At 39.2% G+C, this 16,815-nt stretch overlaps 1 protein-coding gene across 2 annotated transcripts; it reads left to right on the top strand.

The window, feature by feature from the left end:
- Positions 1–889: 889 nt before the first annotated feature.
- On the top strand, positions 890–16,611 carry LOC119553600. 2 transcript variants are annotated; one of them, XM_037864056.1, is made up of 6 exons: positions 890–1,056; positions 12,758–12,975; positions 13,199–14,035; positions 14,311–14,468; positions 14,528–15,311; positions 15,644–16,611. In XM_037864056.1, the coding sequence occupies exons 2-6, from the start codon at positions 12,894–12,896 to the stop codon at positions 16,009–16,011; spliced, it is 2,229 nt and encodes a 742-aa protein (XP_037719984.1). In that variant the 5' UTR covers positions 890–1,056; positions 12,758–12,893; the 3' UTR covers positions 16,012–16,611. The 2 variants fall into 2 exon arrangements, with proteins under 2 accessions (XP_037719984.1, XP_037719985.1); XM_037864057.1 differs by lacking the exon at positions 890–1,056 and adding an exon at positions 1,241–1,389.
- The last annotated feature ends 204 nt before the right edge of the window (positions 16,612–16,815 follow it).

The raw sequence follows: 16,815 nt of genomic DNA on the forward strand, positions 1-16,815 counted from the left end.
TCAATATTTTCTAGTTCATTAAGGAAATGGTCTTGCATGTCCCATATGCATATCAGCCAGACAAAACACCCTCTGCCACAATGCACGTGTGTCTATCCGTATTCCCTGCTGTGTCCCCGAGGTTTTCCCCTTGTGGGGGTGGAAAACCTTTCCGTGCGAGTGTGTGCAGCTCTAAGGGTTGAAAATTCCAGACAGCCGAAAAAATTCGTTAGCCGGGAAAATCTTGGCAAAAGGCAATGCTGCTAACAAAAATCGTAGCAGATCCAAGGGCTAAGCATTAGTGCCGGCAGCCAAAAGTATGCAATGCTATTTTTCAAACGACTATAAGTCACAGTCGCGTCCCCGCGAATAGGAAGGCCTGCGGATCGGAACAGCTGGTTGAATATTCTCTGCCTTTGCACTATGGGGAATTTGACCACTTTTATGGCCACTTTTTTGATTATCAGAAGGTTTTAAAAAAACAATGTGCAATTATCTGTCCTATTAAATAACGATAATTTAAAATTAGTTTACAACATCATTTCACTTACTTGATATAAGGGATTTTAATATTTTCGTTAAGAACAATAATGGTAATAATATATATCAAATTACAATATCACTTAAAAAATGGGAAATAAAGTTTAGTCTTTTTATAAAAAAAAAATTTCGAACATAGTTTGTAATATTTGATTAAAAAAAAATTTTTTTTCTAAAAAAGAGGCGGACCACGCCCATTTTCTTTAATTTTAAATTCTTAACATTTTATGAACTTTATTCAAAAAACAATATTTTTAAAAGTTGCTATGTTTTTAAGTAGTTAATTAATGCCACAAAAAGTGGTGATATTCCCCATAGTGAGCTGGCTGAATATTGTCTGGCTTTGGTGGCTGGTTCACTTTTCTTTCGAAACTCGAGGCGTTCGGACGCGCACCGCGGACAAAAAAAACCGAAATCGTGAGACGAAGTCACCCACGCCGGAGCTTCTTCGACTTCTGGCAGCTGCCGCCAAAAAAATATATACAATAAAAACAAAGTCGTTTTTATTTGAAGCAGCCGCGCGACGCGCGCTTTTCGGTGTGTTTTTCTTTTAGCTACTTACACATAATAGTTTTTCCTTTGGCCTCTGTTTTTGAAAAACTTATTTTCGTAGTCCCTCTTCGCTTTAAGAAATCGCTGCGCGTTTAGTTCGGCGGTGTCGCCTGCTATTCTTGTGCCCCAGCCAGTGTTGAATTTAAAATATTTTCACTTAATTTGAAAAGAAGGGAGAAATAAAAATACAATTAAATACGATTTCGCATTCCCTGGCGACAGTTGGCCACATACGAACAAGTGCCCGTGTTGTTAATTTATAGATATGCGATTGGCAGTGTGTGCTTTTGGTTAATGAAGAACGTATAAACAGGCAAAGTAATGAACCCATAACAAACAAGAAGCTACGAATCGGTGATTAACTGAATAATTAGCCTAAGCAAGTGCCGTAAGAACGGAAACATTATTGAGCGATTTTCGGAAACGTTTATGGGCAACCAGGCAAATCAAATACAAATACTATACATTTTATTTGCATTTAGTAATGGAACTGTTGACAATAAAATAGGAATTTATATGTAAATTATAGTTTCAAAATGGATAAGATTTATTAATATCAAAACTATATAAACTATTACAATTTTCCTATTAAGATAATTATTTTATTATTTTCATAAATTGTTTTTTCATAAAACTAGTAATCTTTAATTTTTTTAGACTGTTTTCTGTATTTTAAAAAAATTTTTAGAGTCATTACACTCTCTACAATTTTTACAATTCTTTCTCAATTTATTTAACATATATTTAATAATAATATTTTAAATTTTTTGATAAATGCTTAAGAAATTGTTTTAAACAATTCTTTTTACACGTTTTATAAAACAGTATTTAACTACAAGCCAAGCTATGATTAATATGTTCAATGGACATTCTTCCTGTATCCTCCAAAAACCCTGTTTTTAGGTTACTCATCAATCATTTTGCACACAAAACACACTGACACACAATCAAACCCACACACAAGTTGTGATGTCATCTGGTTTTGTGACTTCTGCGGTCATCAGTGGCAGCCAAAAGGCGAAATTAAAAGCGAAAATGATGTGACTTACTGAAGAAGTCCTCGTTTCCAGCAAGGACTTCGTTTGCCTTCGGTCACGTGTTGCATTTGCCTCGAAGGATTCTCGTGATTCCAGAGTGTTAGGGTCTGAAAATGAAATCATCAGCTAGGAGCAGAGAAAATCAATGAAATTGTAGGGACAATGTTTTTGGGTTGACGCACTGAAAAGTGCAATTTTCGCGGCGACTCGCTGTCGCTGAGACTGCCTGGCGACATGGCCATGGCATATATAAAAGGACAATTGCTTAATGCACCATGCAATCCCGATCCCCTGCTCCATTGTCCTTTTGCCCATTACCCACGCTATGCACTCGGGTAATTTAATCAGCCAAGCGCTCAATCGACGCCAGGACACCGGGGATAGGATAGTAACCTTGGCAACTATAATAAAAGGGCCCACAAAGGACCCTGCGTGTGACCACTTGCCGCCCCCTAATACCAAACTGTTGGTTTCGGGGCGGGGCAGCCAGCAATTTGCTGTAATTTTTATTGACATTTTTATTTTCCACCCATGACGTCGACATCGTTTCCACTTACCATGTTGCAACTGTTGCTTTTCCTTTTTAGCGAACCTCAATTGCACTTTTTTTCAGCCCATTTATGAAGTTTGCCAGTGGCAGACGGGCCCCTTTTGAGTTCTCTTTTTATGGGAATGACCTAATAGTTGCTAAATAGGTTTATGAGTTCAGCGACAAAATAAAAGTGGAAAGGCACTTCCCAAAATGGTCTTTAAAAAAGCAATTATCTAATTGATTCTTGAATTGAAATTGCTTTATTAGGTTTATTTAATTGAAATGGTGTGGTTAAGTCAACAGTTTGGTGATTTATACGACAATATCACAGAAAAGTTGAAAATGATTAAACATATTCCCTCTAAATATTTGTATTCTATTTTTAGAAAATTAATATTAAACAAAACCATTTTACCTTCATTGAAATTTTTTTGTATAGACAGAACAAAAGTGACATATCCAATTTCAAAATCATGCCCTTGGCCTTTTTTCCCGAATTTTTAATTAGCTGGAAAAAATTTCTTAAGAATGAAATATGAGAGCAGAGGAGGCATTTCCTTTGTTTTTTTCTATGTATATGAAAATCCTTGCACCCTTCCTTTAACGTATTTCGTGATCTATCAATAAATTAAGCAATTTATCATCACCCTAAGCTACCATAAAGTAGCCAAAAAATAACGAAGTTATGCGAGTGGGATTTCGAAAAAATGCCGATAGGGTGGAACAGATGCCGGTACGCTAAAACGTAAATAATAACAACCACCCCTTTGCAATAAAAGTAGGAAATAGGCATTAAAACACGCCAGGCGTTGCCGTCAATCAAGCCAAATAAATGAAATCTACGCCGGAGAAGGCCAAGAAGCGCTGTTAGAAGAGGCAGGAAACCACCCCGAAAGGTGGAATGTGTCGGGAACCACCCTTAGAAAATGTTAGACAACGAGAACCACCCTAAGAAAGTTTAGAAACTTCAAGATATCTCCACCTTGCTATTATGTTTTTGCTTTACTGTTCGTGCGTGTTTTGTCTGTTTTCGATATATACAAGAAATAACATAAAAAATACACCCGCATGGGCTGTTTCTTGAACTTGAATTTTGCAGAAAGCAAAGCAGTCGATGAGGTAGTATGCCGATCTTTGCGGACAAAAACCCGACAAACAACTTCGAAGCTTAAAACCGGCAGACAAGACATTCTAATGGCAAACAATGGAGCTACATCAACACAAAAAAAACCGATAATGGGCCAGAGGGGGCGGGATAAAGGCATATAAAATATATATATATATAGGCGGTACCTACATTTAGTGGTATGCGTTAAATTTGAAACACAAAACCCAAAACAAGCTTTAGATATAAAGCATTCGAGTGTGTCCGCCGTATATGACATCATTTTGGCGTCATCAGCGATAACCTCATCACGATCTTCCACTGATCTCTCTGCTGGTCTGTCAGTTTATTTGCCCTCGTATCGAAATTATGTTAGCTAAACTCAAATTCTATGCTGATTTTTCCAGAATTTCAAATTACAAACATATATATATATATGTATGTTGTGGGTTATAATGTCGACATTTTGAGCTCATTCATTCGCACATCTGGTGATGATACTTTCGATGTGTTGTGTTTTTTATAAAAACGACATGGCATGTGGGTAAATAATCGAAAATAAATCCCAGAGCATAAATAAAAAGTAATGCAAGTAATGAGGGGGAGAAAAGGAAGTAAACATTTAAATTTGAATTGTTTCTCTTGGGATCACTAAATGTTTTCGTTGGAGAAGTTGGTTTGTTTACAGGGACTTGGTCGCACAACTGGAGCAAACAAATGTTTGAAATAGTTCCCAATTTCCGTTTCTTGATAAAAATCGAATTGAATTGGTCAAATAATTAGACCAGATCTTACAAAAATATTATTTTGTAAAAATAGGTAAGCTGTTGCTTAGAAAATAGGATTGAACATTTTATATTTTTGATATTTCTAAAGAGATAATGTAAACTTATATTTTATTTTTTCGTTTTATTAAGAGGGCCCTGTATTTAGTTTGTCTTATATATTTTTATGCCCCGAACACTTTTCCTTTATGTGTGTCAAAGCTTTTGCATCATTCGTATGACTCAGAGGCGTCGTCGCCTCCTTCAGGCTGTCTCAAAGATATATACCTAAATATATATATATATATATTTACAGAGAGCAAGATACTTTTAGGCTATTTCGGCAACTGTCATGGACCCCCAAGCATTTACAGTAGCCGTTCTGTTTGTTTTTATTTATGACGCACCACTATTTTGGCGGACCGACGAAACTAGGGCAAACATTTGTGGTTTCTGTTTTGCTTTTTGGCGACCAAGACTGAGAGTTTGGGTCCTGCAAACATTACCACTAAGTGAGGCAGTTAAATGCCAGGAAATTTCAATGTCAGACGGCGCCATTGTCAGGCAAGTTGAGAACAGCCCACGCCGAATAAAAAGGGATTTGCTGTGGCTTTTATTTTTTGGACGACGACGACAACAGACAAAGGGAAATACTGTGAACCAATCGAGAACATGTTCGAGTTAATGCTGCATTCGAGGAAATGTTTTCCTGTTTACGAGTATCTGGCGCTTGAATGACAGGCCAACGTCAAAGCCAACTTGTAGCTACAAATGTATCTATGTATCTCCTTTTGTGGCCCGCTGGCTGGCACTCTTGGGGGCCGGTTTCCAGAATCGCATTTGCTGCCATTGAATTGGAAATCAAGTTTTGAGGAAATGTCTGCAATGCGTGACTTGGTTGGCCAAAGATCCTCGACTCTGGGTCGTGTCAGTGCCACTGGGCTGCCCCGGCATTGATTTCCAACTCCAAATTGGGCAAAGTCGCAGGTTATCATACATAAGTTTATGGCGACCCCACACTGCGCCTGCGCAACTGATGTCTCAATTGTCGGCACCGTCACTTTAATTCTCTTTTCGGATAACGGCAATTAGCGCGCTTAATAATTAATTGAGACCCGAACCGAAACCATTGCAATTACAATTCAATTAAATTCCGATTCCATGTCGCAATAAATACTTGGCAAACTATTCCAAAACTGTTAGAAAGTGGGTAAGGGGTGGCCTGCCTCACATATTTTCACGCTGCACTGGCGCGTTCCAAATGCATTGGAAAATACGAGGTTAAATGCAAATATCTCATAGATTGAGTCAGCAATCTATGGGGCATGATATCATAATTCGCTTAACGGCGGAAAATTGATTTAGAAAATCTGAAAGGCATGGGCGTTCTTCGTGACTTTGTAAGTAAGCTTATCAAAACTTTTTGGTATGATATTATTGAGATTTCAATAAGTTTTGGACATATGGAAAATTGATTTAAGAAAAGAAATTCATTAGAAATAATTAAACTTATTGTTTTTTTAGTGATTTGTGCGCAAATTTCATTATAGACTTTTTTTCAATACTAGCCTTGCACGTTCTTTCTGATAAGTAAATGAGTACATTAGAACGCCTCGAAATTGAATCATATAAATTTCCTTTCCCCCCTTGTGATTCTACAATCTGAGTAGTACTCAGTCTTTTAAATATAGCTCGCCCCGAAAAATATTGCGTCAAAACAACCAGATGATGTCATATAGGCATTGCTCCAAATATCTCTAGAGAAACGTAGCTGTTTTCGTTGTCGCTGGGGTCATGACACTAACAAATTGAAGCTGAAATACGATTCGGACAGCTTAATGGGTCTTGCTCCACCGCTGATGGCAATGAAAGGCCACCGGAATTAAATGAGAATATTTTTTGCAATTTATCCACCCACCTCCGATGACCAGTTTGGCAGACAGCTGACTGAGCAGACAGGGCAGACTGACAAGAAACAAGCGATGTAAACAAAAGTGCAACAAGTTGCAAGTTGCTGCCGGCCGGCCCATTTGCATTCAAATGCCTGGCTGGCCTCCACCTCTCACCACGAAAATCCAAACAAGAATTTAATTCTTCTATTGGCTTACCTGAATATGTACATATGCCCCGGATTCCCCATTTGTTGGGCCTAAAAAAAGCAATAAAATTGCCTGCAAGACTCCCTTTGTTTGATGTTTGTATTTATATCTGTGTTTAAAAAATACAAATCTTAAGCAAACAATTGTGTGAAATCCTTAGACATTTGATATTAATGAAACTTTTATAAGAATTTTTATTTCGGTTATCTGCTTTGTTTAGATATTTTTGCCATTAAATTGGGGCTTGTGGTCCATATTGAAACTAGAGGCTCAATTCAAAAATAAACAGCAATAAATTCATGCTAGTCCGAAATATTTATGAATTTATTTTTCTGCCTGGCGGCGAAGACAGATTTTCTATTTTTGTGTCTCGCACTAATTGAGAGAATTTTCGCCATTAACTATTTGAAAATTATTTCTCCACTAGATTTGTTCATCTGCATAACTTAACCTCCGCTGTTCCCTCGACAGAATTCGGAACTAGAACTCGTCTAGTTTTCCCCTTCGCCCCGGGGAATTGTGACTTGCGTGTGGTTGCTCTATAAATTGCTCAATCATGGGCTCCACTGGCTTTACATTTGCACATAAATTCTTTCTGGCCTTTAGGAAATTTTACGAATTTTCCGATTCGGGGAAACATGAAGATCTCAGAGGGCCGGGTCGGGTCACTGGGCCCATGTCCATGCCCAGCCGTTCTCCCCCATGCACTTGCCTATGCTTTGACCCAATTTCTTCAGCTTAATTAATTAGCCGGCAGCGAGCACGGGGCAACATACATATGAGGTGCACCGGGGGAAAAGGAAAGGGATTGTATAGGATTGAAGTGGAGTGTGGGTTGCGTATATCACCCGTTTAGGGGCGTGACCATCTAACCAAATTGCTCCTCGGGGGTGCCTTGTTATGCTGTTGTTATTCCGTTAATGGGAATGCGTTTTTAAGTGCGACTCAGGCGGTCGAAAGATGCTAAGTAGATTGTAATTTGCTCGAAGACATGTGGGTGTAAAGACTATAAAAAGACTTGATAGATCTATACATTGAAATACCTTTAGCACTGGACTGCATGTATTATATACTTTGAAGTTCAAACAATCAGGCAGAGTAAAATATTTTAAAAATGATTTTTATTTCGATAAAAAATGTAGTTTTAACAGGGTCCTCCACATGAACAATAAATTTAATAGTATTATAATAGTTCGAATAAAAATGATATATGGTAATAACCTTACTAAAACTTTAAGGAATCTTAAATTTAAATGTTGACTTTGTGCATTTCAAAAAAGGCAATATTATTAAACCAATATATAAATAGATTCCAGTTTACAAAAAATCAAAAATATAAAGATCCAAAAATATTCAATTTGATATTTGTAGCCTTGTGTAAAAGTTAAGGCCCATCTGAGCTGGCAGCATTCCAGACAAGTTGTCAACACACGACTGTGAGTCAGGAAAATGTCTTTATGGCATTTCCATAATGCACGGGGAACTGGGAATGGCAATGCCAATGCAAATCTCGCATTCAAAAAGACCTCACACGAAAACATTGAATTATTGCACAATATCTATTATTAACAAAGCCCTAACGGAAATGTGCCTTATAAACTACCGCCAAGGTTTGTCCCGAAGGCGTGCGATGTCGCCTCGCCTTAAAACTCCCCGACGCATTCATCAATAAGTCACTCTATAACTTACCCAATTGATTAACGGTGCGGTACTCAATACGTTCATTCAACTATAGATTTTCAAATGTGTGGGCCTTTGAGTGTAGGTCGTTCCAATGCAATAGTAATACTGAAAATAAACCAGAACCTCGCTACGTGACTGCAATGTAAACAAGCGAAGAGCCCCAATTAAACGTACAATATTACGATGAAATCTAAGGAAAACGTAAAAATAACGAGTGTGGAAAATCGCTAAGTGAGTGCCGACTTTAAGCTACCGAAACTGATTTGCGTATTGGGAAATTTATGCTGGCTAAATGTCAAAAGGCAAGTGCCAGAAAATGTGCAAATTTACCATTTGGTTTACAATTGAAATTAACGCTCGAGCGAAACCGAAATGAAAATGGGGGGAAATGTTAATGTTGCGTTTGCTGGCGATTCAAGTCATTAAGAGTGCATTGACTGGCCGAAAAATATGGCATAAATCCAGGGAAAAGCCATAAAAAGCTACGAATAAATTTTGTTCACTTTCATTGAACCTTTCCCAGAGTCTAGACCTTCAGTGACGTTGCACTTGCCGTGGCAATCAACCCACGTTGGCTCTCGCCGCCCATGTGCGGAGCCAAATTGCTGACACAGTTCGAACGGTCGCACAATTTATGCATTTTAAATGTTAATTAAAGCCGGCACAGTGTGCCCAAGCCACTGCATCCATATGATATCCATTCATAAATTTAACTAAATGCAGCAGCCTTTGTTGCGGCTTTTCTATTTTTCTGTAGTCGCGTTACGCATAATTAAGCTGGCGGCGCGCTGTCTGAACACAGGCCCAAAAAAGAAAAAAAAATCCAAAATAAAAATACAAATAAAAACCAATTGACCCACAATGGCTGTGGAGATATCCAATGGATAGGTGCAACTTTGTGGCTAAACATTGCACTCAAGAAAAAATATTAGACAGCGCAAAATCTTAAGTTTCCAGCTGCCCGTTAAGGTGTTAAAAATCGTTGTGCCAACAGTGCGAAATAAAACAAACAAATCCAAAAGCCCAGCAACCAATTCGATGCTAACAAATGCGATTTGCATAAGGCATGAGCAAATATATTACCTCATTGTCTCTTGATTTTCGGCCCCTGGCTTTGGCCTTATCACTAATTGACATTTACAAAGTGATTTACTAGCCAGCCGATAAACAGCAGTGACATTAATGGAGGGTTATGCTGATTGCTATTCGTTGTAATTAAATTTCTATTTTCGGGTACCTACATACTGACACATTCTTACATTATTACCGAACCGGTGGCGACGTCATCAAGTCGCCTTACCAAAAAATGAAAAAAAATCAACATGCACGCAGAGTTCTCACAGTTGGTTTTCATTTGGCAGTGGAAACAAAAGGCAGGGGGCCACCCAAGCGGAAAAGTTGCAAGCGGGCGTGTGGCGAAAACCGAAAAGAAAACTCGGATAATTTGCTCAGGCGGCAAAGCAGTCGATCGGAAAACCAGATAGGGGAGGGAGGTGGACTTGAAAGGTATAAAAAGATATAGGTCAAAAATTATGTTATTGAGAAATAATTTACGAATATCATATGGATTCCCTTTTGAGACAATATATTTTCATATTTAACATTTTGTAATATTTAAAGAAATTTCATAAATACTCTTTATGTAAACGGTATACTAATATTTTTTAATATTATGAAAATATACATAATTACTTCTTATATATAGGATCGGTATGTTCAAAGAAATATTTCCAGTTTATAGAAAACAGGTCTCTTAAACCTTAAATAAAATCTAAAAAAAGAAAAATACGTTTCAAAAGTTACAAAATAATATTTTTCTTCTGGTAAGTGGGTTAGTATATCATCAGAAAACATTTCGAAATAGAATGTTAAATATCGTGCAAGATGTGGGCGTCAAGGGCACTATAATCCCAGAAGATAACGAGATGGATCTATAAAAGCTTTACCTGATTTATTTATAAAAAAAAATCAAATGTAGAGACTCTCAAGATGTTTGTCGCCTGTTCAGACATATATACCGTGCTATATACAGTATAGTTAATTGTCAAATATCCGTGGGCATGTTCGCTGGGGCCAGTTCCCTTGGCCGGCACCTCTTTCTCCGATCTCGAACCCCCCGAACACGCAATAGGAAAATGCCAGCCATTTTGGTTACCGTTGCTGTTTTTCGGAATTTCTGGGGCTAGCGCCGGCCAAAGTTTACCTTAGGTCATAAATAAGCGCACTATGTCATACGTAGTGCCCATGTGGGGCAATCACTGGTAGTCCATGTTTCACGGGGTGTGTGTGGAGCCCGGATTTGGATGGTTTTGTTTGGGGGTTTTTAGTTTTTCTTCTCTCGTTTTTTTTTTGGGTGTGTGCGTGCTGGGCGTTTTGTCATTAAGTTGAAACTGAAGCTTCATTTTTGTTTTTTTCTTTTATTTTTGCTGCTGGTCGTCGGCTGGTTACTAATTTGAATTTTGGTCCCGAGCCCAGCGACATTTTTTATAGCTGCTCTCGTATTGTTTTTGTTATTATTTGGCTTACGTCATGCATTGCTAGTTGGTTTGCTTTTGTTTAGCTGTTTGACCTTTTTTCCTACCTCCGGTTAAACTCAATGCTGATGCTAAGATAAGCCGGCCATATTTTATATTGTATTTTTAATTTGCCAGAGCAATTTGTTGCAGCCATCAACTGATAACACAGATTTGTGTTCATCTATTTTTAAAAGATTACAGACCATTTCAAGTTGATTCATTGGCAAGTCAAAATGTTATGTTTACTTATCAATTTGCTTGTGTTTGGCTTGACCTTCGGCAGGGCTGTCGTATCTTACATTATTGATTTGCCCCGGCGGCTAAAGAGCATTAAAAGCTTAACAGTTCATAAATTGTATGTAAATCAAACCTTGGAGTCTGAGTCTGTATGATTAGTTCAATTAGCTGGTGGTTTCTCTGAGATCTTGCAGATGGCAGATGGACGCCCATCTGCCTGACCTTCTTTCAATTGGATTGTTGTTTTTTTCTTTCTTAGGGGGCGTAGATCACACGCAGAGTCAGTCAAATGTTTCGCTTTTTGCCCGGGGTGATGTAATTTGCCTAGACGACTAGCCAAACAACCGGTTTTGCCACAAACTACTTAAATCTCGTTTCTTGCCATCCGAGTTCTACCGCCGGGCTGAGCAGTTTGAAAATATGATAGCCGTCTGGCACTTTCCTTTTCCTTTCCGAGTCCCATTGTCAATGCTGAGGAACAGAGCTCAATTTAAGTATCATCTTGCAAATTGCATTTCAGACAGCGAAAGAGTGGGCTTCTTGCTCGACACATGCGTTTTAGGTATTATCAAGCAATTTACTTGTCGAGTGGGTTTAATGCACTGTCTAGTGGATGCATTAAGCCTACAGGAGGGGTCACACTAATAGCAGAGATAATAATAAGACACTGTCAACAAGAAATTATAAAAATTATATTACATAGGTCGCATATTATGTGAAATGATTTTATTAAATCCGGTACTCAGCGATTTTATTGGTTCGTAACATTTTAAAAACCCAAAAAAATTAGGCTTAAATCTTATTATGATATTACAATAATAATCGTATTTTAAAGAAATAAAAAAAGTATATTTAAATATTTCGTCAAATGAAATTTGAGTGAGTTACTCATTTTAGAACTTACTACAAATATTATCTTTATACCCAATAATGAAACATTAACTGTCTAGTAAACTACTATAACATAATTAATATGTTTTCTAAAATCACCTTAAATGCTATTTTAGTAACCCCAGCTGTCATATTAAAATTACCCTGCAGCTTTTCCTCTTATCATAATCTCCAGCAAATAGTTTGCTGATGATTAAGGCTATGTGCCATTGACAATTTGGTTGACAGTTAATTTAAATTTATGTCTAGGGCAGAGAGAATATATATTTCATTACTGTTTTGCTGCCATTGTGTTCAATTACTCTGCTATTTTAGTTATGTTGTTGCCCCGGCTGCCGCTGTGCAATGGTGCGTATGTGTGTTATGAATGTCGACTGTGGCCTATTGCCTATTGACACTTGTTTATTTTTGACACCCCATTGTGACACGTATATATTTATATTTGTAATAGGGGGCTCCGAACGGGCTTTTCGAACGATTTTCACCATGTTGTGTTTGCCGACCGATTATCATCGATGGGTGGCATCAAATGGCTTGATTGCTTTTTGATATGCCCACAAATTGGGCAGAGTAGCATCATGTGTAGTTCTCCAGGGGGTACATAAATAGTTTTTACAGCCTCTGAAATATCTTATAGTATTGTTTGTGTGGTTTCAGTTGGTAGCCAGCAAGTTGGTATTATTTACTGTTGGTGTCTGTGACTTTTGTGGTTGCGTGAGGCTCTAGCATTTCAATGTCTTTATATGTTTGTCAGAATGTTAGAAATTACATCGTTTTGCTTGGATATTATTATTAACTTGGTTTCTTTTTCTTTTTTTACAGAACTCATCGAGTCTAACATGAGCAACTGAGCCCAACGAAACGAAGAGGAAATCGACGAGAAAGAACGAAATCCCCGAAAGGTGGCCTAATTACTGAGATTTTGAATAGATAGTTTGTAGCAACCCAAATCGAGAAAATGGGTTTCAAAGCGCAGAGCAAGCCGCGTGTCAACAGCACGCTGATTTCGCTCAAGTTTGTCGTGTTCTTTGTAATTACCGGTAAGTTATAAAAAAACTATTAGAATATCACAAAAATAAGAATTGGATAGATGATCTTTAAATTGAATTCTGTTTTAGTTCTTGTAATGGAGATAATATCATATTTTCCATTTTTTTTTAAACAATCTAAGTCTTTGACTAGAAACCCATCTAAGAGTTACTTAGTTTTTAATAAGATTATTTCATTTACATTTTATTAAACAAACTTTATTTAACCTTGCAGGTCTCACAGCTTTGCATGTTCTGCATGCCACAAAGCATCAGTTGCTGGGTCTGAGCTTCTCGGAATACCGCACCGTGACCATCTTGGCGCCATTTGTGTCCATTTTGGGTCCCTTGATTGTCGGTCCTTGGGCTGATCGCTTGGCAGCCAAGAACCCGAATACATTTGGACGAACTCTGCGAGTGCTGACTGCCGTTTTCCTGCTGATCACCGCCTTTATTTACGCTTTCCTGTTCGCCATACCGGATTTTAAAGGGCTTGGAGTAGAGCCAATGGTCAGCTTTGGCTGCGATGAGACTGGAGGATTCCTGTTCCAGGAGCGTTGTGACTCGAACGCCAGCTGCGGCAGGTGGGAGCAGAGGGAGGGTAAAATCAACCTGTCGCGTTGCACCTACAGTTGCCAGAACCCCAAGCTTTACGAGCCACTTTATGTGGCCTGGTTGGCAGAGGTTCCCACCCTGGCCCCCATCACGGAGCAGAGTGCGGATTTCGAGTATGAGGACGAGGGCAGCACTGCGGTCACAGAAAGTCTGCGCACCAGGCGGGACTTGGAGGGCTCGGATCCGGCGGACAGTGCCGGTGTGGAGGCCATCAGTGGTGAGGTGGCCCCTGTCCACCGGTCCATCAGGCAGGTCAAGCAGCCCCCCACCAAGGTCTACGTCCAGCCACCACATGTATGTTTAACCGAGCGCAACCAGAATGGCGAGAATGTGGTGAAGCACTGTCACGCCTACACCGAGGACACCACCAGCGTGGTGATGGATGCCCTCATGGGCTCGGCGATCAGCCAGGAGGAGCACTACGACGACTACGAGGGATGGTGCCAGTACCCGCTGGGTGAGTTTTTATTGTTATCCGAAAAGAAAAACAAACTACTTAACCTCTTCATAGTCCGTAAATTAAATTAAATAATTGTTCTGTACATACAATTATTACACGATTACTTAAAAGAACTCATGTTCATGTGTATAAGAGTTATAAGGTTGCACTTTTTCATGTCATCAAAAATAAATATGAAACTAGGCAACATTTAGCTATGCGATTTTTTTTAAATTTCAAATGCAGAGCGCTAAAATTACATTATTTTTAATGGGTTTTTCTAACTTTTCCAGAGGGCTTCCAGTGCCACATCCCCGCCGAACAGGCGAATTACATGAAGGCCTTTAAGGAGTACAAGCAGAACGATGGCAATTGCAAGCCCATGATTGAGTGTCAAGTGGTGAATCCCTACCACTCGCAGAGTGTGCTATCAGACAGCGAGTGTCACAATGTGAGTAGTGCTATAAAACTTGTAAAACATATTTCTTAATATATCTAAAAACCCCTTAGAACACTGGCAACGCATGGGACACCTTGGTGGGTTACACGACCATTCGCCTGATTGGAGACATTTTCCCCATGGCAGCACTGACCCTTCTGAACACGGCCATCGTAATCGCGGTTCGGGAAACCTCCGAGGGAAGGGGCGAGGTGTGTCGCCAGTATGTTTGGGGTGCCATTGGCTATGTGGTGCTCTTTTCGCCGTTTGATCTGTTATTCAACCAACACGGATTGAATCAAGACGCTGCCTTTCTTACATTCATTATATTTGTTGTATGCTTCGTTTTGGGTGCCGTAGTGCTGCTCTGTGCCAGCCAGATGCCACTGAGTCCACCGGAATGGTGGTGGCACACGAAGACCGGAATGCTGGTGGTTCCCATGTCGGCGATTCGTCGCTATAGTCCCGAGATCGTCGTCCTCACATTGGTCTCCATACTTTTCGGCACCTTCTGGAGTAGCACTCACAGCTACCTGCTCTGGACCTTCACCGATGAGTACGCCCTTTGCTATTTGGGTCTGTTTCTCATCCTGGTTCTATTCTTCAATGTGGACAAGTTCATCGAGTACTGTGGCCACTCGAATATCTTCATCGGCGGTCTGGCTATCTATGTAATTAGGTTTACTGCGTTGAGTGATTCCGAGGTTAAATGGCTGATCATCCTCACGGAGATTATAGAGCCAGCTGTGATTGGTCTGATTTGGATTACGATCATCCTGTATATGCGTCATGCCATGCCCAGGAAACTTACGGCTACTGGACAGGCCATCGCTGTGGTGGCCTTCTTCGGTTTGGGTGAGTTTTCCTAATTGTAATTTTATTTTATGGAGATCTTTCCACCTTGCCTACATTTATTATTAAGTTCTTGCTTGTTTTAAAAAGAAAGGACAATATAGAGTAAATATGGTTTACGGTTTAAATAATTTCTACAAATGATTTTATATATTTAACATTGTTTGAAGATAAATCCAGTCAGTTAGTCAAAAACCAAATTATGTGTCATAAGGAGTTTAGGCAAGTGTGGCCTTTATAGCTAAGGATTCAATTAATTAATTTAATATATTTATATATCAATTATTTATATGTTCCCTGACAAACTTATTAACAAACTGGTATTTCTGTTTCAGGCAAGGGCTTTGGCGCTCTGATTGGCTTGGCTCGCGGGAAGGGGAACCTGGCGTTGAAGGAATGGTCGTGCACCTACCGATGGCTGGCCGTTGTGGCCTGCGTTGTGGCCTTGGTATATTTTGCGATCTACAATCTGATCCTTGCCCCACGATGCACCGCCAAGCCACAGCACTCCGAGGAGCTGATCTCTGGTTCCGCATCGCAGAACTTTGGCAATACAGGTACCGGAAACGGTGCCGGCAATGGCAATGGAGCAGGAAACGGAAACGGAGCCGGAGCGTCACTCAACGGAAACGGAAATGGAAGCTACTCGCCTCTGAGGGTTTACCACAACGAGAGGGGGAAGAAGGGTCAATTTAGATACTAAGATGCTGTGGAAAGTACAGAGATTAATGGATAAATTACTCTTTGCATGGATCACTAATGCTCCGCCTCTCTCAAAAAGAGTGCGAATGATATTCTTAGGTTTTAAATGTGTACACCACGCCTCAATATTCTCCACCTACCGCCCCCCGCCCGCTTGAGGGCAACACTGCTAATAGTTTGTAATGCGTATTTTTGCTAAGTGTATACACCAGGAGGATGAACAACAAAAGAGTGGAAACGAAATCGAAAACAAAAAGATTACCTTTTTTTATATATCGCATGTAGAACTTATTTTATTTGTTATTTAATGCGAGCTAAGCGAGTTCATAATTTTAATTAAATCGCATTGGGGGAAGCTGACAGAAAAAAGCCCAACAAAATCATCAACTGCCCGATTTTAATTGCAACAATAGCCATGGATACAGCAAAAGCAATAACGACTTCCCCAAACAAGCACGTCGTTCTCTTTACAACGTTACAAAAATGAAGGCATCAATTTTTAATGAAACATTTGCGTGATTTTACTAAGCATAATATATGATGCACTACGAGCATATAAATGTAACAATAAAACAGAAAATGTAATTATACAAAAATATAATTAATGGTAATTAAATGTTTTCAAATTAAGCATAATAACTGCTGAAGAGGTTTTTGTTATGGGGTCTACAGCAGGAAATGGAAATTGAAAGCGGAAAATTTAATGAGGGTAAATGAGGAAGTAATTTGGCCCAGAATCCGGGCTATAATCTCATGATGAGCTCGACCTTAAGTCACATTTTCTATTATTACGATGGAGCGCCAT

Source organism: Drosophila subpulchrella, chromosome 3L (assembly GCF_014743375.2).
Source record: "Drosophila subpulchrella strain 33 F10 #4 breed RU33 chromosome 3L, RU_Dsub_v1.1 Primary Assembly, whole genome shotgun sequence".
Taxonomy (NCBI): domain Eukaryota; kingdom Metazoa; phylum Arthropoda; class Insecta; order Diptera; family Drosophilidae; genus Drosophila; species Drosophila subpulchrella.